Genomic DNA, 24,028 nt, shown 5'->3' with positions numbered 1-24,028 from the left:
TGTCTCCCTTTGCTAACTTCACTCTATGAACGAAGAGTTGAAGATCTAAATGTGAGGGAAAGATGAAACCTGTGTGAAACAAGGCTTCATAATTGGCTCCCTTCAAGGTAATGTCCAAACCAGAGCCTCTGAAAAATATATGATTTTCAGTATGTTTCAGGCAGCTACCACATAGAAACCCACAAAATAGAAACCCATACCTATACCAAGACAAAAACCTGGTAATAGCAAAGTTATACACAGTAAAATCTGCTTGGGTTATTATTCAGTCTAAGATATGTCAAGCAGCAGAGGTTAAGATCATATATATATATAAGGTATATAGGCATAATGTATACAGGTATAAGAAGGTAATATGACGTAATGTTTCAGAATCGGAGCTACATTTCCATTTCACTATCAGCAAAGAATTTGAATCAGTGTTCAAATATGAAACTACCTTTTTTTTTCTCCTGTCAACAGAAGCACCCTCACCATAAAAGGCATGACCAGTTTTAACAAGACAGAAGCTCATGAAAGCAACTCCATGTGAGCACACCAAAACAACCTTTAATGAGTAATTAACAGATGGGGTTCACAATCCAGGTTACCTCAGTAAACATGAGTCCCACCAGGCTTTCCTATTATAATGAAGTGAGCTCCAGTGTGTGATGTACTCGTAAATTGAAAGGCTCCCGTAACCAAATGTTTACTTTTCCTAAAGTGAGTCAGCTGGAGGGAGTGTCTCTAACTATGTGTGGTGTTGAAGAACTGACTCTTTCCTTAATCTAGGCTCTCTGTAAAAAAAACAAGGGAGTCTTTCATGCCTTTCGTTTTAACAGGCATTTTATAGCATTGCTGTCCTTCATTCTGGAAATTCTTTTAAAATGTTTGAATGTTCCCTGTTCTGCATACACTTTTTAGTATTTGGTAGAATCAGGAACTACATCAAATTTCTCTCTATGGGAGATTGCAGATCTTTCCTTCCAAGAAAAAACATAATTTCTCAACAGAAGTTCTGGATATCACTTATATGGCTAAAGAAACATTCATTGAGGTATACGGAACATACATTGCTAGGTCTATAAGGCAAATAAAAATACATTCAATTAACTGTGATTTTAAAACAACAGAAGTCAGTGCAATGGCTTTTGCCTTGAGTGCAGTGGTGAGGTACATGTTGCAATGGTAGCAGGTCAGTCCCATGCAATCTCAGTGTGGCTGTTGAGTTCACATTCAACAAAAATGGGGTCACGAGAGGAAAACTGATTGTTTTAAGTTCCGTTTACTTCCATGATGTTTGCCTTCCACGCTTTTTTGACAGGCAGCGATCGTCTCCCGGTGTGCTTGACTCAGACAGTAGCCAATGGCCTGCTCTGTGTCCTGGATTCTCCTGCGAAAGCGATCCCTGTCCCTGGCTAGCTCTTCCCAATGTCCTTTGCGAGAGGCCTGAAGGGCAAATGACCACGCCCTCATCTTGTGAACCTGAACCCGCGGTGAGAACTGAACCTGAAAGGCAACATAGGTAATTCTCAATTATGTCATCAAGAAGGTCAAAGAAGACGAGCACACAAAGGTCAATGAGTGTATTTGAGAAATGTCAAATAACTATCATATCTGTAGATTTAAACACATCCCAGTTATGAAGGTAATACCACCAAAAGCCAAATGGATTTGTTAAAGCACTCAAAGTTTTGCACTCAGCCATGAGCCAATAGGACTAATGGGTGAGTTGTGAAGTTCTCTACAGTGCATGTTCCCTAGTGAAACCGGAGCTGGATTTCCCAGGGTACTCCATAGTATCTCTGGTCAGATTATGTTCACTGTTGGTAGGCAACCAATAGGAAATAGAGGCGGTAGTGACTCTGATCATATGGCTGCAACTTGTGAGCAAAGTGTCATGCAGTCTCTGAGTTGTTGCATCACTCACTGCCTTGCCTGTCAAATATGAAGGCAACACATTTACATTTGGACTTGGATTTTTCCCTATCCTATTTCCATTTTATGAATGTAAATATAAAATGTAAATCAGGCTTCTAGGCCAAGTATTCTTGCGTATACAAGGAATTTGGTCTCTGCATTTATCCTATTTGTGAATTAGTGAACACACAGTGAGGTGAAGCACACACTAACCCGGAGCAGTGAGCTGCCTTGCTACAGCTGCACTCGGGGAGCAGTTAGGGGTTAGGTGCCTTGCTCAAGGGCACTTCAGCCGTGGATGTGGGCATGGGAGAGCAGTGCTCAACCACTTCCCCCGCCCGCATTTTTCCTACTGGTCGGGGATCGAACCGGCAACCCTTCGGTTACAAGCCCGAAGGCCTAACCAGTAGGCCACGGCTGCCCTGTCAGAAAAACAAAACAAAACAAAACATACAAACCTTCTTCACAGCAGGTTGACCTTCTTCATGCTCCTCTACGATTTCACCTTTGACCTTTCTCTTCCAGGGGACAAAGACTTGTTTGTCTGGAAAGGCGGTGCAGCAGTGACCTTTGGGTCGCCTCTTACCGAGCAGCTGTAGCTTCTTTGACTTTCTCCGAGTCTGGAATGCCCTTGGACTAAACTCACGAGAGGAATCCGGCGACATGGCGCTGGAATCTGAACAAGCGTTCATAGGGTTCTGCGCGGTGGTGGCGCTGGCACTGGGGTTCACCTTAGCATCAGCAGTGGAGCTTCTGATGCAGGCTTTGAAATGTAAAGGGTGGTATGGGTCATCACTGTGACACAGCGACTGCCAGAGGGTCTCCTCATCCTCAGATAAGGATGAAGGACCGATGCTTTCTGAATCTGTCGGAGAGGGTGGGAGCTCTGTGGGGGGTTCGATCACATTGTCAGGCCTGGGAGCTACTCTGGCATCCTTCTTGGCGGGCTTGGAGCTTGAGGCACTGGCAGTAAAGTGGAGCGGGTGATACGGGTCTGAGGAGCAGGAGAAAAGATCCCACAGCTTCTCGCTCTCCTCCCGGTCTCCATCGGCACTGGAGCAGTCCGAACTCCCCCAGCTGCTCTCACTGTCAGAGCGCCCCCCGAAGGCAGGGGAGAAAAGAGTGTGGCTGTCCTCCACAGAAGCCGAAGACTCCACTCTGAACTCCCAGCTGCTGGTCTCTGCTGGGTCTGCGCTCTCCCGAGGAGAGTAGCTGAAGATACTAGCAGAAAAGCTCAGTGGTGTATAAGGATCACAAGGGGTCTCACTTCTCCCCGATACATCATTCTCCCAGCTGAAGATTTTATCTTTGTGTGTAGACCTGTAGAAGAGGTCGCTGCTGCTGCTGCTGCTGCTGTTACTGCTGCTGCTGTGTTCAGATCCCACAAACACATTCCACTCACCAGGGCAGCCCAGTTTCCAGCTGGCGTGTTGGCCGATGGTGAGGTCCTCTGTGTCCGAGAACCCCTCGGCCGCCCGAGCCACAAAGTCATCCACAAGAGAGCAGCAGAGCTCATCCGACACCAGGCTGGAGAGCAGAGACCCTGGGTGGGTAACGGCCAAGTCACTGCTCAGCTTGGATAAGGAGCTGGAGCTGGAGACAATCATGCTTTTGTTATTGTCAAACAAGGAGGACAGAAAGAAGCCTTCTGCTGGATTTCCAGGTGTGTTCATGTGCTGAATGTGCGGTCCGGTCTCCTCTGAGATTCTCAAATGGACTTCCAGACGGAACATCTGAAAGACTGCACACAAATGGATGGAAGAGCTCAATTAATAATTTATCTCATATGGTAGACAGGGGTTTCAGCTGCCTCAACACAGTCAGAAGGGGTAATGTGGACATACAAAATACAATTTTAAATATTTTGGCCTAACTTTAGCTATAAATTGCTAAATATATGAAGTTGCTCAGGGATGACACTGGGGTTTGGGGGAAAAAAGCAAAGATTGCTTTGGCTGTTTATATTTTATTTTGTAGGCTAACTTTAACTTCTAGGGAAATGCCATCAAAGTTGCGTGGGCATACATTTTTAAAAAGTGTATCATGCCAATTGTTGTCGAAGTGTCATAAATTATTCAAACGAGCGCGTAACATTCAAACAGAAACCTACGGTTACACTCTTCTTTCTGTCGCCAAATACACGAAATGCACCTAGCTGTCTGGAAAAATAGCCTAAAGACATTACCTTAATGTCCTTATCTTAGACTATAGGCTGACCTCTCGCACATACACAAACAGAGTCTACACAGCCTACTGCTGGCGCGTTTCCCAGTTATGGAAAAGCGAGGCTTACCTGACATGAAACTGTAGTAGATAAGATGGACCAGGAAACGCAACTGCTCCCACAGAACAAACAAAATTTGCCTTGTCCATGGCAGGATCGTCATGCCACTGTCTCCGAACAGGTGCATGGCACTTCTGTCCAAATTCCGTTTTCGAGACTCCGTTTCCATTTTGCGATAACTTTTGTTGAAATTAAATACGCAAGCGGTCTTCTCCAGTTACTTTATCGTATTTGATTGTCAGTTGTATGACAATGTCGTAACACGTCATTTCTGTCTTTCTAGAGAGAAATGTCCTTTTATGTTAGGTACAAGTAGACGCAAACACACTTCCATTATGTCAGAAGAAAATAATCTTGTCTGGCATCTTGTCTGTAGTGTCTCGACAGTAAGGTTTCCACGACTATATATAAACAAACTATGTGCAGCTGATCCCTTGTGATTGGAGAGCTTCCCTGTCACTCAGAAACAAAGGACCAGTGCTCTCTGAACACGCCCAATTCCTACTTCTATTCGCCAAAGCATGAGACAAGTCACCGCTCACTAAAGAGGAGAATAAATCCAGGGACAAATCATCCATAAATTGCATTGTTGCCAGATGGAATGTCTGATTGTTTAACGCAACGCTAGCAGGCAATTTTATATTACAGCCTAAATTTGACAAATGTAGCATTGTTAATTTGTAATAGAAATAGACTACAGATTCATAACTGTCGACAAATTTGGACAATTATTTATTAACCAATAGAGCTGGGTTGTCCCGGATCCGCGTCAGATGGCTTTTCAAGTAATCTGTTTTCTTGGTCCCCACTCAGGTTAAATGACATGGCATGATGAGTAGGCCTACAATGATTTGAGGACCCTTCAAAACAGGGATCTCAAACTCAAAGTACCTAGGGTAACCCCCTGTTAGCTCGAAACAGTCATTAAACCCCTGATAAATACTGATTGTCATTGTCATTTAACATCAGCCTGTGTCTGTGGTTTTATCGGGTGCAACTCTAGTTGTAGAGCACACCTGTGCATTGTATGAGGGTGATGTTTACTTCCTAAATAACTTGCCTTTTCTGGGCATACACACACTGCAGCACAAGTTAACTTTCAGTCATTCAGAAACGGTTCCTCAATAAATTCCTTTACCCATTACGTTGCTTATAACTAGCTTCACGGCTGCATCGTTTCTGGATGATGACAGAATTGCCCCCCACTAGGAAGTGCCCCATATAGTTATAAAAAGACAGTGCAGACAAAAAGAAGCTGGCTGGAATCTTGAGATATACACCCCGGGTTGTAATGTTGGATTTCTGACAGAATAAACCATATTTTCGCACCACAGTCAAAATTAACACACACACTGAGGATGTCATTGACATTTTGTTCAAAAATGTTTAATTTGCTTTAGGAAAAAGGATTACAGAACACACATTTTCATTCCACATAAAGAGATCCAATTAGGAATAAATAACTGGCCATGTTAACATCAACTCAGCATGGTGTTTTTTGTTTTTTTTTACAGTCATTAAAAGAACATGATTATGTTTCTACTCAGGATGCGCAAGATGAAAAACCTGTCCGCTTTTAAAAAGCGTGCACACTTACACTTGTAAACTCATCATCCCAGACTCATCATCCCAGATTTACATGCAGAAGAACAGGCATCCGATTTATAGCCACGTGTGGCATTCCCTTATGTTTATAAAATAACAGTGAAGGTGTTCCTCATTACAAACAACTGAAAGGTGGGCAGGAGGAAAGCAAGATCACAGACATGAGAAAGAAAGACATTTAAAAGTTCATTCAAGAGTCAACACTCACCCCACTGGAGGAAGGCGACAGAATTTTTAAATCATGAGAACTGCGAAAAGCAAATGAAACCTACCGCAAAAGGGGCAGATGAGAACTACGGGAGAAAGGAAAATATAACAAGAGAAACAAGGCACCCATGTTGGTTCCCCTTGAAAAGTGGTATGAAATGGATACAGTTATTTTTGGCACAAAGTCAGGACCACATGGGGAGAAGAAAAGGAAATATTGTCAGCTCTGAAAAAGATAATGTTTCCTATATGTGTATGTAAAAAAGTATAGTGTAAAAATCGCTACCCACACCCGCCCAGCTCTTTTAATATATATATATTTGTATTTATATATATATTCTTTAATAAGTACTCATCCATTTTGGTCCTCTAATGTCAAAAATGTACAAAACATTACATCTTCTCTGTAGTAAGAAACTAGAGGGATTTAAAAAAAAAAAAACTCGGCGCTCCTGCTAGGAGGTAATCATGATTAGTGTCTGCGAGTAGGAGAGCGAGGGAGAGAAAAAGAGAGAGAGAGAGAGAGAGAGAGAGAAAGAGAGAGAGAGAGAGAGAGAGAGAGAGAGAGAGAGAGAGAGAGAGAGAGAGAGAGAGAGAGAGAGAGAGATGACATGACCCTTAGAGGGCGCTGTTGAGTCCCCAATGCCATTGTCCGCTATGGCTGGTTAGCTGTTATGCAGCTGTGTTGCAATTGGTTCAGAAGTAGGGTATCTCCGTGAGCTTGTACCACTTGACAGTCTCCTTACTCAGGTCAAAGTCCTTGAGGCTGAGGGTGATTCCGCCCAGGTAACAGTTCTCACGCAGAGACTCCGCACTGAGCACGCTCAGTTGCAGCTCCCGCTGACTCAGCGTCTCTTTACTAAGATTACTGTACACAAGCTGAGGACACACACACAGTTTAGACACGCTTAGAACATTATTATACACAGCAATATTTACTGTTATGAAGTTCTTCTTATCTGAAGAATAGATAACTATATGAAGTGTTGCCATGAAATTCGAATTCGAGTTTTTGCCTACCATCTCATTGTAAGTGGGATTCCTGGTTTTCCTGGCAATCTTGGTTTTGCGCTTGGAGGTTTTGTGAGGGTCTGGGAGCAAGTAGGTCTTCACATAGGGGTTGGGGTCTGCCCCCTCATCTGACATCTGAGACAAAAGACAGGGGACACAGGATGGGGGTGGGGGGCATTCAGATAACTGTTTATATCTTTGAATAACAAATTAGACTATTGATCTAAAGAGAGAGTGATGTGCTCATGGATGGCTGATGGATTGGACCATGTGACAACAGACGTAGCATGTGACATACGACAGGCAACACAGCTTAATATATTGTCTGCTTCTGTAACAGATGGTTATTGTGGTTCAAAGTCCTCACATATGGAGTATGTGTAAGAGTATGTGAATGGGCTATGTTATGTGCATGAGCCTGACAGATGGTTGCATAGAATGTGATGTGTGTGGCGTTTGCTCACCAGGTCTTTAATGTGCATGACCATGATGAAGAGAGTGCTGTTCCTGTAGGACACGGAGAGTTTCACCTCTCCCTCCACACGACCTGACACAGGGCTCAGGGGAGGTGGCTCTGTAGAACACACACACACACACACACACACACACACACACACAATGAACATGCATACCAAATATATACACATACGACTTTCTTACGTATGTATAATGTATAAATACACAAGTTACAGTAAACACACTTCAGAGCACTTCACTAGTGTTTTAATGAACACTAGGACACAGTAAAAATCAAGTAAGACGGGTGTCACTTGCGCTCAAGTCTTTTCGGTGCTCACAGTCCAGGACCAAAGGGTCAGAGAGACTGGCTGGGCCACTTCAAAGAAGCTAAACCCAGGGATGACCGGAGCACTCAGAGAACTTTTTAACTTTTTTATTGTGGTGCACAATCAACTGACGTTTCGACGCACTGTGTCTTCCTCAGAGTCAAACCATATTGGACCAATCTGTCTCTCTGACAGTAAAAATCAAGCCAGGCCTCCAAGATTAAAATGTGCAAAAATAGTCCTATTCTCCCTTGCACTGTCAATAGATATCTTGAATTTCTTAAAGGTGGACACTAAGTTGTGCCTTGAAGGATGAATGAGGAAAGCTCACACACCTGGTGCTTTGGGCACAGACTCCAAGCCCTCAGTTCTGTCGTCCCTTGCAATAGGGTGGAAGAATGTGTAGACGAGATCACACTGGAGGGACAGAACATGAAAGAAGCACTCAGCCTGACGGTGATAATAAACTATACAGTATAAATTTAGAAGAATTTTTTTTTTTTTTATTGAACAGCTTTATTTGTTTGAGTACAGTAAAACATGTTATATAGCTATGTGCTATAAGTATGCCATGCAGCTATGCTATGCTATGCTATCCCACCTGTGTGACCTCGGTCGAGCTCCTCATCAGGTTGTGCACATAGCTGTTTAGCTCCCGTTTCCGCTTGGACGCCACGTCCTTGATGTGGGTGCGCCCCAGAACCATCTTATTGGGAAACCTGCATGTCAGGGAAAGGGAAGTCAGAGCCGTTTCGTAACACTAACAGTGTGTGTGTGTGTGTGTGTGTGCACTCATAATTTCCCCCCAAAATGTCCAATACTTGGATTACACAATAACTCAAGTACAAAGTGTGTTCTACTTGGGGTCTTTTGTGCTGTATGAATTTTTATACTAGTCCAAGTCCAAACCCACTGATTGTACTGTTTGGGGGTCTTATGTCCAGTCAGGGACTAATAGATCTTGTTCTGCTAGCCTGTAGTTTGAGCAGTACAGTGTATAGTACAGTACATGGCTGTAGGTGGCACTAGAGAGTGACACATACCCTGGGAGCTTCCACAGAGGGAAGAGAATGGTCAGCTTGTTGTGCAGCTCCTGGAATTCGTCGAAAGTGCGGAAGATAAAATGAGGTTCACTTTGGCCCTCCCTGAGGATTCGCACCACATATGTCTGCATGGGGGGAGGGGGCACAGATGATTGTTAGATCCAATATGTTTAGAACATCACTCTCCAATTGCAAATGATTTGTTATTGACAGGTAGATCATTGCCATTCACAATTTGAGCTTCTATATTTTGAAGATGATAGATTTCTTATAATCTATGGAAATAAAATATATATAGACAGTATTATTTAATTTGACCATTATTATGATCCTGGAAAAATACATAATGACAGCTAATTAACTATGGATTCAACACTTGACAGAGAGGATACTGACGTAGTGCTTGTCGGGGTTGTATCTCTTCTGGAAGGAGAAGATGGAGGCGTCCCTAATGCGTCCGTCCTGTTTGAGCGTGTAGGTGCGTGGGGAGAAGGACAAGATGGGCTCGTCGTTGGAGGGCAGCCCAGAGAAACGCAGCTGGGCCAGGTTGTGGATGAAGAAGTTAAACTTGGTGGCCACACTCCCCAGACTTGACTCAATCAACCTGAGGGGTGCAAGACAGAGAGAGAGAGAGAGAGAGAGAGAGAAAGAGAGGGGGGGGGGAAAGAGAGAAAGTAAAAATCAAAAGTAGTGGGTCTTCTTCAGAGCATGCGAGTACAACAATTAACCTCCTGTAATTGTCACTAGCATTTATAGCAATCATCTACATCTTAATGGGAAATTATTAATGGTGGCATCAATGCCTATTTAAGTGCATACTGTATTGGTGTGTGTTTGCGTGTGTGCATGTATGCGTGTGTGTACTGTTCTTGAGGCTGCGAGGTGGCCTGTGTGTGGTACCTGGTGAAGAAGATTGTGGCCTCTGCCTCAGTGGTCTGAGGCTGCAGGGCATCGTACACGTACTTCAGGTCCTGGTTCCCGGTCAGCTCTGGCAGGCCAGACTGCATCATCTAACACACGACACACAGAGACACATACACAGACACACACACAGACACACACACAGACACACACACAGACACACACACAGACAGACACACAGACAGACACACAGACAGACACACAGACAGACACACAGACAGACACACAGACAGACACACACACAGACAGACACACAGACAGACACACAGACCCACAAAGACAGACACACAGACCCACAAAGACACACACACAGACACATTGAAGTGGAGCCAAGAACACAAATACAGTCCAAGAAAAACATTTTTTAGATTCTCTAGTTAATCTGTGTTGAATGTTCTGAAGACTCTAAATTCTGTACGACGCCCTATTCCGAACGTATCGCCAGTTTTAGCCACTGTAAACAAAAACGCTCACTAACGCTGCTCCAAACACGTTTAGGTCCCCCGCCCTCCGAGTAGATCAGCAATAGGAGATAGCGCAAAGTGGGATTACCAGGGAGAGCAGGTTGAGGAAGAGGCCGGAGTGCTTGCGGATCAGGTTGTAGGCCTGGCAGCACAGGTCCACAAACAGCTGGAAGCGGCTGGTGGGCCTCTCCCCTCCGTTGATAACGTACGCCATGTCAGAGGTCAGCACGAACGGGGCGCGGTCCCTGAGCACAGAAAGTAAAAGGTCAAGATGGAGGATTGACATTGGCTAAGCCTTTTGTGGTTCTCTACACAAGGGTGATTATATTTAACCAAATAAAAACTACAATGAACAATGCAAAACTAACTAACTAACTACCGGAAAAACAATATAACTGTGCATTTGCAATAAGAAAAAATCAGAAAAGAAGAAAACTAAACTGATCATAATAAAAAAACAATCTGAAAGATGAATGAAAATGACGAATCTTTAATAACTCAAATCAACACTAGCCTATCCTACATGTCTCCCTTAGGGCACTGCATGAAGCATTGCTGCAGGCTGTGCTACTCATTTCATTACAAATGCCCTCAGGGCTACAGAACAGCACACGCACGCAACAACGCTGCACTGGAATGCACTTCCCCTATGCTCACGGTCCCTAGTCAGTTACCGTATATAGCTGTAGCTACACAGCTAGAGAGGAAGCGGAGGCTACGGGCCTGGGGCAGAGGAGAGGAGCGGAGCAGAGCGTCTCACCTTTTGAAGCTTCCGATCATCTGTGCGTGGCCCAGGAACTTGCCAAAGTCGATGTGGAACATGTGTCCTGTGGTCCGGAGCATGATGTTGTCGTTGTGGCGATCGCAGATGCCCAGCAGGTAGGTGGCCACACAGCAGCCGGCACACGAGTAGATGAAGTTCTCTGACGCCTGGCAGAGAGAGAGAGAGAGAGAGAGAGAGAGAGAGAGAGAGAGAGAGAGAGAGAGAGAGAAAGAAATAAAGGTTAAGCGATCAAATCATACTGATTGGCAAGTAAAATATCTGTGCCTAAAAGAAATGTTCAAGGCCATTACAGAATTGTCATTATTATTATAATAATTCAGACACAGTGCCTGAGAACTTTAAGCCCTGTAGTTTCTATATATAATAAAGGTATTTCATATTTCACACAGATCCAAGCTCAACGCCTTTCAAACACGCGGGGTTACATTGGGTACACAACTAAACTAACACACTATAATTAATGGGACTGACTACCCCTGACATGAGAGTGCTGCATTCAAACAGTGAAAACTATTTTTATGCGGCTCCTAACGAACACTTGAGTTGCACGTCTGCTGTTAGCCGGCTGTTACCTTCTCATACTCGTCCTCCGCTGGGTTGTACTTGCGTAGCCACTCTGCTATGGGCTTGTCCTTGAAGGAGCCGGTCACGCCGTACTCCACCTGAATCTTCCTCAGCGTGTCCGAGGAGGGGACCAGCTCCACCATACCTGGGGATACAAACCAGATTGCAGTCAGAATAAGCCCTGTATGCGTTCCCTGTAGATTGTGAGATTTGGGTAAAATTATATGTATTAGATTTGGGCAGATTGTATGCTTTAGATAGTTATTGCAGATGTAGCACAAAGTAGTTTGCCTGTTTTGTTTGGTTTGATTGTCCCAACTGTGATCTGATATCTGTGTCTTTCTGCATACTGAGTGTTTTGTGTTTGCTATGCAATCTTTGTGTGGTATTCATGAGTTTAATCAGGTCCCTTTCCACAGGTGTATAAAACCAAGCACCTAGATGATGAAGCCCATGAATATGTAGTCTGTGTGCAGTAAGGCCAATGTTCATGTGTGTTCATGTACAGTATGTGTAGTGTGTGTGTGTGTGCTGTATGGCCTCTGCTGGTCATGAGGCAGCAGTGGAGCAGCACCTTTGTCTTTGCCCGTGGAGATGCACTTGAAGTTGACAATGCGCAGGTCCAGCCCCTCCTGCAGCCAGATGCGGTCCATGATGCGGATCATCTGCAGCGCCAACATGTCCTGACGCAAGTCCTCACCAACCTGAACCCCCCCAGCACGCACACACACACACACACACAAATATTCAGACTCACACGAATCTGAGGCCTATTTAGTCACAACAAAAAATACACAAAGTACATTCATTTGACTTGTATGCATTTTCTAATGTCTATACCATTCTTTATACCATAAGTGCATCACATTCTCTGCGGGAGGTTTCATCACTCCACTTCCACTCTATGTGAATGACTAAGTGCCACACATTTTCTGTTTAATGAATAATAATAAATTAACAGGATTCAAATTGTAAATGACTGCTAAGTTCTGTCCTCTGCCACCAGATGGCACACTATTGACCATGAGACAGACTACGGAGAAGCTCCCACTGGGGATTAGGGTGGTCCGGTTCAGCACTGACACAAGAACAGAAATATCTCAGGAACACCATGAAAACATTTTTCTTAAAAAAACAAAACGAAAATATATATATAAAAAAATCTTGAGCTGGCTGCCAACTCCAGTCTAATAATAAATGAAACTTGTTTATTCTTCCACAAATAGCTGAAGCGACAATGGAAACTCCGCTAAATGGAAACATCAGTAGGCAAACCTATTGAAGCGACGCATGCTGTTCCTTTTAAGACAATCTATTCTTAGAAAATGGAAATGCCAATGACGGCCTGGGCCTGTCTGGGGACGTTCCCACCTTAAACATGACATTAAGCTCCTCCCCGAGGGGATCCGCGTTGACCAGGGCGACCTTCAGGGGTACAGCATTCGAGTTGAAGAAAGAGCAGGCCTGTTTTAGAGACAAGAGGGACAAGCTGTTGTTGCAGTCTCCAAAATGCACACACACACACACACACACACACACACACACACACACACACACACACACACAAAACGAGGGCTGGTGGGAGTCTGGTTCTCACGTTCCCACAGGCAGAACAACCGGAACCAGACAATGAGAGAAAGTTTATCCGGGAAGCCTTTTGGAAGGAGTGTGATTAGGGAGGAATCCTCAGGAGAAGGCTGACATAATCACTGAGGCTAAAAGGGGGCCATTTTCACTAACTAGGCACTGCCTAGCCTGGACGTCCAGAACAAGCTCCAGCCTACTGCTGGCCATGATGAATGTGAAGCAGAGGGAAAAGGGATTGACTAATGACAGATGAGTTCCTATGCAAAGGCCTCTCTGTGATTACGGACAGGAGGGGAAGAAATCACTGGCCAGCCACTCTCTGGGGTGATTGGCTAGTTAGTTACCCATTACATGTTTAAAAGCCACGTTAAAAGTCCAGGACAACCGGATTTTCATGGCAATTAAAGACATCCTATCAAATGAACAGTTTGGTGATGATGCATTTCAAACAATCTGTAAGACAGGCTTGTCCGAAGAGGAGAGCTGAGCTCTGCTGTGCACTAGGAGCTGTCTCACCTTCACGTTGAGCTCTTTGGCCACGAGGCTGGGGCTTAAGGGCAGTCTGCAGTTGTGCCTCTGGAAGAATGACTGCACCCTCTCCAGGCCCTCTTGCAGGACGGCCTGCAATGATGACACACACACACACACACACACGTTTACATACATTGCTGCACAGACAGTTGCATTCATTTAGGCTCACATTCTATTTCATTGCTGTACAAGATAGACAGGTGCACTGTTCGTCATTCAAGTGTTCAGACAACAGCCATGATCAGCAAAAAACCTCTACCAGTGATTTGACTAATGGTAGATAACCAGATGACCACAGCAGGATTTCCTATTTTGTTTCCACATGCACAACATGAACAGGAAACAACAGTACACTCATGGCCCATTTTGTGGGCCTACTCCAGCCCTGTGGATGCTGACCTGTCTGGTGGAGCTGCTGGCTTGTCGGACCTTCTCTGCCAGATCCCCCAGCAGCCGGACCAGCCGGGTCTGTTTGTCCAGCTCCGACCGCAGGCCAGTCCCACACAGGCACAGCAGCGCGCCCAGAACCTGGTCATAGCGCGGCCCAAACGCTGGGTCCTGGACAGCATCCCTTAGCAGCCTGACACACCAGACACACACCATTTAATAACAGACATACAGACATACATACATACAAACATACATACATACATACATACAGTACAACATACATTATTCCAGGAACTTATTGAATATTACTGTAATATGCTGCTGATAAAGCATTATCAATGTTTTATCTACAAGTTCTAAATTTGTGGAAAAAGACAGCTGTATATTAAAGATGGCATTGACCCAAAGCTGCAGCACTGACCAATAAAGATAGTGTGCAATGTTCACGTTCCCTTGTGCACGAGACAGCAGAAACATCACCAAAGCATTCTTCAGGTGACTCTCAAACTTCAGAGCCTGAGGGAGAGGATACAGGTAAGCACACTCACAATCTAAAGGTGATTACACATGAGGCTACTTTTTCCGCAATGTTGCTAAGCACCCATATAACCGGTTCCATGTGCTCTGATTGGATGAGCATAACAATTTGCTACTGATTATAGTTAATACTCAAAAAAAGTTGTGCATCTTTAGAGCTCATGTCAGAGCAAAACTATACCGACGCTCTACGAACTTGACTGACCACGCAAATAATTTACAATTAAGATGTACAATTAGTTCCAATCATTTCTTCCTTTTTGGCATCATGGATTCTGCATCAGGTGAGTGTGTACCTGCACAAGCTGAGGCAGGTAGTCCGCAAGCTCGTCGTCACTGCTGCTCTCGATCCAGCTGACAGCCACAGACCGCACTTCTGTATCCGCAAACCTGCAGAGGGAGAAGGGCAGCAGCTGCATCTCACTAACATAGACAACAGTAAAAGCTCTTCAGAGTGCTGCAGAAAGTTCCACTGTGAGTGAGTGATGGAGAGAGAAGAGAAGAGAGAGAGAGAGAGACAGATGGAGGGAGGGAGGGAGAGAGAGAGCTTGTGCATGTCAGTGTGTACACATGTGCATGTGTCGTACTTTGAATCCAGCAGCTCCAGTGCAGATACGGGGCTGAGTGGAGGCCAGTGGTGGAGGAGGGTGTGGATCTCAGCCATGCTGCCCCAGTCCCAGCTGGGGGCGCTAGCGAGCACTTTGGGCAGAGAGCCCTCCAGGCCCTGGCAGTAGTGCCGCTGGTCCCACAGAAGCTGCCGATCCGCACGCGTCAACCTGCAAGGCAGGAGTTGGACCGCAGGGGTCAAAGGTCATTGATCTTAACCTGTGGCCATCTCAGAATCACCACAACATATCAGGGTCTTTACTGAATATACTGGCAGTTAATCCTCAGCCACATGTAACTGATCTTTCAGGAGCATCTGCATATTAGATGTAACCCACAGGGTGAAACACATATGCAGTAGCAGATGCTATTAGCAAAAGTGACTTACAAAGAACCACAACATTTGGGAATCAAAACTGGACTGCCTGCTGACGAAGTGGTGTCGCTAACCATTGCATCAACACCCACACAGCACTGAGTTCTTCTCCAACAAGCATGAAAGTACAAATCAATCCTGACAGAACTCCTGAATATTCCACCCCAGAGAGTGTAAAGTAGCTTCAGACGGAACAACTGGGCACCCCTGTCTGAACCCAGATGAACTGAAACTAATCTCTCCCAGATGATGTGGCTGGAACCAAGTCCTAAAACAGGCTTAGTTAAGAATACGTATACAAGCTTTTTCCCCATTCGTTCTCTACTTCTCTTTCTCCTGTCTGTCCCTTTTCTTTCCATCTTTTTCTCTACGTACAGTGTTATCTGAGGACAGGGTCGAGTAGCCTGCCTGTTCTGCCTTTGGTTTGGCAGTTTAGAAAGGGGCTGGTCTGCTGGGACGCCCTCGGACTCGTATCACTCGCACACAGAGCTCTGCGGTCTCTGGAGCCGATCGAGGGCACATCAGGCTCAGATCTGGCCCTGATCCACCCCACGGAGCCCTGTTGCCGCATCGAAAGAGAGGGAGTGTGTGATCAATCCAGCACAGTGCCAACTGCCCTCACACAAAACACACTGTGAATGAGATGAACCACTGTGCCCTCTTTGGGTTTCATTTGGGACTCGCATTTACAGCACTTTTCCTGATGCCTGAACTTGGGCATATTGCTCAGAAGTACTTAGGACAACTGGGGCTGGTCTTGGTTGTTTGAAATGTATGAAAATGTATTGACTCTTTGTGTGTGGATGTAACACACCCTAAGGATGTTAGCAGATGTATGGGGACAATTTTTCCCATTGAATCCATATGATGATTTGTGACACCCAAGAGGACAAACTCAGGCTTTGACTTGCCAAGAGCAACAAGAGGAAAATGTGATGTTTTTGCGACCGTGTTTGTGCTGAGAGCTTATTATTATGCAAATAACAAAATGTTTCTTTCCCTGACATTTTGATCTTTTACAGTAACAAAGCCCAGCAGATACAGAGGCCTCCCCATGTGCTGTGCCTAGTCTCACACTGACACTGTGCTCAGAGTTGGCCTTCAGGTCAGCGAATAACAGACACTTTGATGTCGAGGGAAGGGGGGAGTCCCTCAACCACAAACACAAATGCCCTCCAAGCCTGGTTTCTGAATCACACGAGATAAGGAACTATTTATGAACACAACAGGAGGGCCTTCAGGAAAGTGGAGAGAAATAGACGGCCAGGCATGAAAGACTCTCTGTTTAAGCACGGGCAGACTTGACTTTCACACGGGACTCAGTCTACGGTGTTCCACACTGTGATAAGGACGAATGGCCTACAAAGCCACATTATCTCTTGGTCCTTGTAAATGAGCAATTTTGGTTAAATAGAATTCATTTCAACTCCGCTTCAGAACTGCACTGAAAAAGATGCACAACTTGAAACACAACTTCTTAAAATCCTAAAGTGCCCATTCACTGGTCATGCTATGGTTCAACATTATGCTAACTCTACTGTTTGTGTACACAATGAAGCCTTCTTGGTAAATCAAGGTTTTAGAGGTGAAAGGCATTTAATGGAATCAAACTCCCACAAACACAAGTACTGTTATAATGTTTGCCCACTCTAGACAAGTTTTCACAAAGTTTGCATTTTAGGTACAAGAGGATCTTCTTGGGCCTGCTGCACATACCCAAAGTTGGATGCACGGGAGCAGAGCTTCTCCACCTTCCTCCGGAGGTCAGAGTCCAGCGCCTCTAGAGGCTGGGGGGGTTTGCCACCGCCGGCCTCCTGAGGACCCACATACAGGACATCCACTGCGGGTGTGGGGAAATCCACCTGCGCACACACACACACACACACACAGAGACACACACACACAGAGACACACACACAGAGACACACACAGAGACACACACAGAGACACACACAGAGACATACATTTTAACTGAATGGTTCCAGCCATGATAAAAAAAGCTCGGTTGTTTTCCAAACCAAGTGTAATTTTCAGCCTAGCCAGCATTGTCCTCTCATGTCCGGATTTTAACAGGCCTAGTTAGTCTGTATTGCCTACTGAGAAAGGCAAGGTCAGGTTGATATGCAAAACGACCAACCACATGACCAACCAATGGGCAGCCAACTCTGAATTGGACTTCCTCCAATTATTCGAAGCTGATGTCTGGTAGCAGTTAGCTTTAGTGTGCGGGTACCTGCAGGATGATCCTCTCAGCCAGGTTTCTCCTACGGCCAGCAGGTCCTGATAGACACTCCTCAGAGGACCAACACAGGTTCAGCAGCATGGTTCCATGGGCCAGAACCCTGAAGAACATTATGCACACGCAAACACACACACACACACACACACACACGCACACACACACATGCAAGTAATTAGTCTTACTCCTTGAAACAATTGCTACTCTTTGGAGGAAACACTTGTGCAGTAAGCAGAGAGGAATAACATTGAGGTGACTCACTCCAAACACGCAGCAGTGGCACGCTGAACACAACTAGCATTCTTCAACACAATACCAAAACAAAAACAGCACACAAATGTGCAGCATTACGCAAAATGTGGGCAGGATGCCCTCAATGTGTGGGGGAGGCTTTATTTCATCCTGATTAAGACGGGTCATTATAAAATTTCACTACGACAATCAAACTACCCAAACAGCGCAACAGACTACACCACAACTCTTGAGTGGCTCAGTTGGACTCCTCGGGTGACACAGAGGACACGGTCCATGTGGGCGGCTTTCTTCTGTCTGACCTCCGGATGCCAGAGGGTGGCATTGGGGCATTCCTGGGTCCGCTCTGAGAATGGCGGAGACACAGACCTCTCATACCACACCAGAGTACAACAACTATGCGTGACACTCTCTTGTCTGACCTTTGACATCAACATCATCAACCTTTGTGTGAAACCCCTTAACACACACACAACAATTACCACTGCTACGACTCACACACACACACACACACACACACACACACTCATTACCTCTGAAAGTCGAACAGTAGCATGGAGACCTCCACCTCCCTTCTTTACTCACACACACACACACACAACCTCTGGAAGTCAAACAGTGGCATGGAGACCTCCACCTCCCTTCTCTACTCACACACAGTCACACACACACACACACTACCTCTGGAAGTCAAACAGTGGCATGGAGACCTTCCCGAGCAGCTCGGCGCCCTTGCGCTGCTTGTTGGAGTCGGGCGAGCCGCTGGAGCTCTGGCTGGGCACTCCGTACAGGGACAGGCTCAGCACGGCCTCCAGGGGCAGCAGCGCCACCGCCATGGGGAAGTTGATCCTGGGGAGGCACAACAGCAGGCCATATTCACATTTACATTTACACAGCAGATGGGTTTATTCAAAGCAGCGCACAGCAAACACAGGACATGCAGGGACAGGCTTTCCTGTACCCATCCAGTTCAATGCCTCCAGGTGGCGCACAGCAAACACAGGACATACAGGTGTACCCTGTGAGCTATGACCAGGAAACTTTCCTGTACCCATCCAGTTCAATGATCTCATGACATCTGTTGAAATGCTGGCTACAGCATTCTTTAAATCATTACAACAGTGTATGACTAACTGAAGATAGAGAAAATATATATTTAGCATCTTTTCCCCTGTCTAGCTGGAATTAAAACTCAGGCAATTAAACAGCCAGAAGCCACAGAGTTGTTCAGTTGACCTGGCAGTTCAGTTGATCTGACTAAATTACAGCCTACGACTGACTCTGAGCTATGATTTACTTTATTTCTGTTCCATTTCAAATCTGATGAATACAACACACATGGAAGCATTTACACCCGGGTCAGTCTCGGGTCACAACAGCCCAGGAACTTGCCAGTGGAAACCCCAGTGACAGACATAACTCGTAAGAGATGAGCGAGAGCGAGGTCATCAAAAGTGGACGCAGTACGGACGGAAGGGACTTACAGCTCATCCCATTTGATGTGGTAGAAGAAGCTCTTGTAGGTCCCCACTTTCTTGGACTGCACAGGCTTGAAGAGATTCCTGGTGTTGTGAGTCAGGGCACACATCAGGTAGTATTTTTCATAGCTGCAAAAACAGGAAGAAGAAAGGAATGTGACTGGCAAACACAGAGGAGGAAAACAAAATGGCAGCTGCACCCATCCATCCACACAAATACAAATCAAGCAGTAGGAGGGGGGCAAAAACAAAAACAGCCAGGTAGCAACACAGGGTATCAGAGAGCCTTGAGGCACACACACGCATGCACTGCATTGGTAGAAGGAAAAAGCAGATGGGCACAACATATAAAAGCCCCTCTGCTGTTTTCCTAGGAATAAATATTCAGTCTGGAAAATGGAATGAAATCTAGTCTTTGAATACTTTGCATAACAAAATAACACACGTCCCTCTCTTGTTTTTTTTAATAAAGAAAGGAAAAAGAAGGGAAAAAAACATTTCTTGTTTTTGTACAGACCTCTGAAGAACAAAATGTTCTGCTTTAAGGTACAGAAATGCCAGTTTGAGAGATGGAGAAAATATCAGTTTTGAACCACTGAATGACTACACAGTTCTCTTTTTACAGAATTTCTCTTTAACAAAATGTCCTAGGATATGTCTCTTCTGCATTTCACCAGCCGACATAACACACAGCTTAGTTAGCCACTGATTCAGGCTCAATATCTAGACAAAACGTTGGGGGCTTTGGGGCTAATGACTGTGACCTGCATTTTACTATCTAAAGTCTAATTTGCATGCCTGTGCATCAACTCTGCAAACCAATCCTACTGATGTTGTGTAGTGCAGGAAATGAGCAGTATTTTGGTATTCTGCTGGTATGGTGTTAAGTGCTGCCTATGTTTAGATCAGCTCTAGGATGGTGCACAGAGAGTGTACCCTGCTGCTAAAAACTGCATTCTAAATGAGATCCTGGGCTTGCCTGCTTCATGAAACAAGTCTGTTATTAACCGCTTAGTCTTTCATTAAGGCCTGAGGGTTGGCCTGGGAAACAAACACACACACAGAGACACACACATATACCAACACACAGACACACAAAGACACAGCTGTCTGCCTTTTTTCGTATAGAACCCTTTCTCTCTCTAGTGCATCTCAGCCTTTTAAAATGCTGTATTTGTCTGGCTAAATGACAAGAGCTAGTGATGAACATGGTTATTATAGACCATCATCATTATAAAAGACGTGCTGAGTGACTCGAATGGCTCATACCATGCCCACTTGCTCTTAATTGCACACTGTATTTCACAGCTGAATCAGGGCAACATGGTGGAATGTGTTCCAGGCATTTATTCTCACAATAAAGTTGTGAAAAGTGCTGGAAACCTGAATGCATAATTCTGTTTGTGGGGTATACGGCATGTGTCTGTGCTCTCTCTGACTGTGCCCGTCACTCCCATTGAGGCTCTTCAGACATGACACAGAGGAGCGTCTATCTGTAAAGAGAGTGTGCTTAACATGTCTCTGCAGACTGAATGGAAACTCACAGGCCGTGTGCCTCTGTTTCAGTCATGGCTAATATGCAAGCTGTGTTGACAGGAGACAAGGCTAACTTAGGCCCCAAGTCATGCTGTCCAAAGTGAACCAGGAAACAGCAGCTCAATCGCAGCTTATAATGATAGAAGCTCACAAAAACAAGTCCTTGAAGTCATTCCTCTCACCATCTTCTGAGTGGTCACAGAATGACTACTAAGAGGTCATCTAAGTAAATCATAACACTATACAAGCATCATGCAGCGACGGAATATACTTTCATTGGGCAATAAAGTTAGAGAATAAAAAAGTATAGGAGTTTGTTATGGTCTTTGTGAAGCCAAAGGGCAAACAATGATAGAGGGCCTTAACTTGGGACAGGCACATGACTGCAGATAACATTGCAGATATAGAGCACAACAGCACATAGCAAAATAAAATCCAAATAATCTATCTTTTGTCCTCTGGCATTGGTCTACCAGCTCAAGTGCAAATATTTACCATTATTAATTTGAAGTATAAAACAACCGGAATGACAAAAACACGGCATGGATTTCACATTGTGTGGAATAAAAAAAAAAAAAAAAAAAAAAACATTTTTATTAATAGGCTGTTCTGTCCATTTTTGGGAAAACAAATAACAAGTATACATTCAACATGCCCAACTAGCAAACAACAGCCTCCCCACCAGCAGAGGGAGCTCTACTGCCTACCTGCTGACCCAGGCGGCCGGGACACCGTGAACTGCAAACACAGTGAACTTGAGGTGCTCAGTGGTACCCGAGGCCTCGCAGCTGTCCCGCCGGCCATTGTGGGCGTCCGTGTTGGGGGTCAGAGAGGGGGGGCAAAAGTAGCGCAGGTAGAGCTTGACCAGCTGGTAGATGGCGTCCGAGAGGATGTCCATACTCTCCTCCACGGGACCACGAGCGCCTGAGGCAAGGGGGGGGGCAACAGGGCAGACATCGTGTAAATGAGACACAAACACTCTGAAGTGCACATTCATCATGTTTTAAAAAAAATAAAATAAAGTTTTTGACAGCAGAGAGGCTGCTGGCAGGGCTTCTGTTTATGCATCGGTTTCATTTCAACTCACCATCGCCCGAGCTACCAGAGGATTTAGAGCCATTCTGTGAAGGGGGGAAAAAAACAACAGCAGCTTTCTCAAATTTCTGGTTCAGTACACAACCCACACTCTGCTTACATAATGAGGATTTGAAGAGGACACATTTTTGCACAAGAATTAAACGGGAGTGTGAAAGTGGAGGCATTTGTAGTGTGTCCTGCTCTGATTGAAACCACAACGTGGGCGCTGACGTGCCTTCACATCAGTCTCTGACACACGGTTAGTCTTGCCTGGACACATGAGGTGTGTGGTCGACTCATAGCCAAGTCATAAAACACCTTTGAATCGCGACTAAAACCACAGGAATCCTGTAAGGGCAGGTGACCTCTGCTCACCTCAGGTGACCGTGTGTGGGGCATGTTCACGGCCCGCTTGAGCCGTTTCACCGCCTCGGTGATGGCCGGCGTCTCCACCTCGTCCAGAGAGCAGCACAGGTTCTTTACAGACTGCACTACCCTCTCCACCGCCTTGTATTGCGTGTTCTGCGGACACAGAGGTGAGAGAGAGAACATCAGGTAATGTGCCCTCTGTCATAACCCATTTCCCCATACCCAAATTCACTCACACTCGACCTGGACCAGTTGCAACTAGGTACCGATAACAAGGTTTGTTCATTGAGCTACATGCTTTGGTGCTAATCTCTGGCTTATTTTAGAAGAAAATGAATACATATGCTTAAATCTGGTTGCCTGTATTTCAAAATAAAACATTCAATATAAAGTGAAAAGATATTAAACTACAAACAACCTAAAAGAGTTTATAGACTTAATAAAGGTTAATAGGTTAATTTTCAATGGAGACAGAGTGAAACATCTCACACATAATACACACACATACATATGAACATCATAAACACATCTTATTTCTCACATACAGACAAAGCATCAAGAAATAAGCAGAGGTGTGAGTGTCTTGTGGTCTATGCAGATTACACAATTTCAGCCCGATTTTGCCAGGATTTTGTTGTAGCCGACAAATTTCCAGTGTCGTGCCCGAATATGAAAAGTCTACGATAGGCTACGATAGATAGGCTACATGATCTTGTTATGTGGCCAATCTCCCGACCAAGACGCAGGCAAGAATTTGGGGTTCTCTGATCCCCTAGTCTGACATGGTCAATCGTAAAAGACCATCGTGGAAGACAAAATCAATTGTGTAATCTGCATAGGCCATGTGTGTCCTAGCGTTCAGAGGATGAGCAACACTGACCTCATTCTGAAGGAAGATGTTGACTTGATTGTGGTAGCCCTCCAGGTAGTCTGCCAGGCCCTGTCTGTCATTATACAGGAAATAGATGAGTGTGAATAGAGCAAGAGAGACTGACAGGTTTGGGATTTTACGGGCAAATCTAAAAAGTCTAAAAGTCTGGACGTCTGGCTCTCACCGAGTAATGGTCTCTTTGAATGGCCGGTCCACATTGCCCATGTACTTCTCCAGGTCAATGGTGGATGTATCATCCTCTGCCTGCAGACCAACGACAACACAATATGTTGACATCCCCGTGAAATAATTATCAACAAAATGCTCTCATATGGGAGCGTTTGGGGAATTTCACAAACTGATAATAGGCTATGGGGGAGGACAGGATTGTGTTGCACTGGGGATGTTTGGTTACTCTTACTCAACACTGGTTGAAGTGCTGCAGATTGCACTTTCCCCTGTGCTTGTCTTAAGGAGGCAGACCTACCCACAGCTGGGCTGTTATGACAAACTGAACCCGACTGCTCCTATGCAACTCCCTTACATTATTATAATGCTTTTAGTGCAATACCTGACTATGTTGTTGTTGTCTAGAGTTTTGTTTATTAAAAA

At 45.1% G+C, this 24,028-nt stretch overlaps 2 protein-coding genes across 2 annotated transcripts in view; both read right to left on the bottom strand.

The window, feature by feature from the left end:
* Nucleotides 1–523: 523 nt before the first annotated feature.
* ppp1r15b (protein phosphatase 1, regulatory subunit 15B) lies at nt 524–4,632 on the bottom strand. The gene is made up of 3 exons (XM_048257391.1): nt 4,193–4,632; nt 2,358–3,640; nt 524–1,488 (listed from the first exon to the last, which is right to left on the bottom strand). Exons 1-3 carry the CDS (start codon nt 4,350–4,352, stop codon nt 1,231–1,233), a joined length of 1,701 nt encoding a protein of 566 aa, XP_048113348.1. The 5' UTR covers nt 4,353–4,632; the 3' UTR covers nt 524–1,230.
* A 915-nt stretch (nt 4,633–5,547) lies between these two features.
* Nucleotides 5,548–24,028, bottom strand: part of pik3c2a (phosphatidylinositol-4-phosphate 3-kinase, catalytic subunit type 2 alpha) — a 39,040-nt gene continuing 20,559 nt past the window's right edge. Inside the window, exons 7-33 of the mRNA XM_048256557.1 lie at nt 23,601–23,680; nt 23,426–23,489; nt 22,552–22,698; nt 22,187–22,220; nt 21,807–22,023; nt 19,570–19,692; nt 18,767–18,934; nt 17,828–17,936; nt 17,311–17,456; nt 15,200–15,388; nt 14,909–15,002; nt 14,497–14,591; nt 14,085–14,265; nt 13,671–13,775; nt 12,939–13,031; nt 12,142–12,271; nt 11,576–11,712; nt 10,980–11,149; nt 10,308–10,464; nt 9,735–9,844; nt 9,231–9,438; nt 8,835–8,959; nt 8,393–8,510; nt 8,127–8,208; nt 7,471–7,580; nt 7,016–7,141; nt 5,548–6,874 (exon numbers count right to left, since the gene is read on the bottom strand). Of these exons, the coding sequence (XP_048112514.1) occupies nt 6,692–6,874; nt 7,016–7,141; nt 7,471–7,580; nt 8,127–8,208; nt 8,393–8,510; nt 8,835–8,959; nt 9,231–9,438; nt 9,735–9,844; nt 10,308–10,464; nt 10,980–11,149; nt 11,576–11,712; nt 12,142–12,271; nt 12,939–13,031; nt 13,671–13,775; nt 14,085–14,265; nt 14,497–14,591; nt 14,909–15,002; nt 15,200–15,388; nt 17,311–17,456; nt 17,828–17,936; nt 18,767–18,934; nt 19,570–19,692; nt 21,807–22,023; nt 22,187–22,220; nt 22,552–22,698; nt 23,426–23,489; nt 23,601–23,680 (3,501 nt within the window). The 3' untranslated portion in view covers nt 5,548–6,691. The remainder of the gene's footprint in view (nt 6,875–7,015; nt 7,142–7,470; nt 7,581–8,126; nt 8,209–8,392; nt 8,511–8,834; nt 8,960–9,230; nt 9,439–9,734; nt 9,845–10,307; nt 10,465–10,979; nt 11,150–11,575; nt 11,713–12,141; nt 12,272–12,938; nt 13,032–13,670; nt 13,776–14,084; nt 14,266–14,496; nt 14,592–14,908; nt 15,003–15,199; nt 15,389–17,310; nt 17,457–17,827; nt 17,937–18,766; nt 18,935–19,569; nt 19,693–21,806; nt 22,024–22,186; nt 22,221–22,551; nt 22,699–23,425; nt 23,490–23,600; nt 23,681–24,028) is intronic.

Source organism: Alosa alosa, chromosome 11 (genome assembly GCF_017589495.1).
Source record: "Alosa alosa isolate M-15738 ecotype Scorff River chromosome 11, AALO_Geno_1.1, whole genome shotgun sequence".
NCBI classification, from domain to species: Eukaryota; Metazoa; Chordata; class Actinopteri; order Clupeiformes; family Clupeidae; genus Alosa; species Alosa alosa.
The sequence above is the reverse complement of the archived record's forward strand: the minus strand, read 5'-3'. Positions and strand labels throughout refer to the sequence as shown.

Bases quoted from the DNA above. Each gene is read 5' to 3' on its own strand.
- ppp1r15b (XM_048257391.1), bottom strand. From the start codon at position 4,352: ATGGAAACGGAGTCTCGAAAACGGAATTTGGACAGAAGTGCCATGCAC. The intron at 3,641-4,192 runs GTAAGCCTCGCT...ATTTGTGTGCAG, and splicing joins CTACTACAGTTTCATGTCAG to TCTTTCAGATGTTCCGTCTG. The intron at 1,489-2,357 runs GTTTGTATGTTT...GTTGCCTTTCAG, and splicing joins GTCAACCTGCTGTGAAGAAG to GTTCAGTTCTCACCGCGGGT.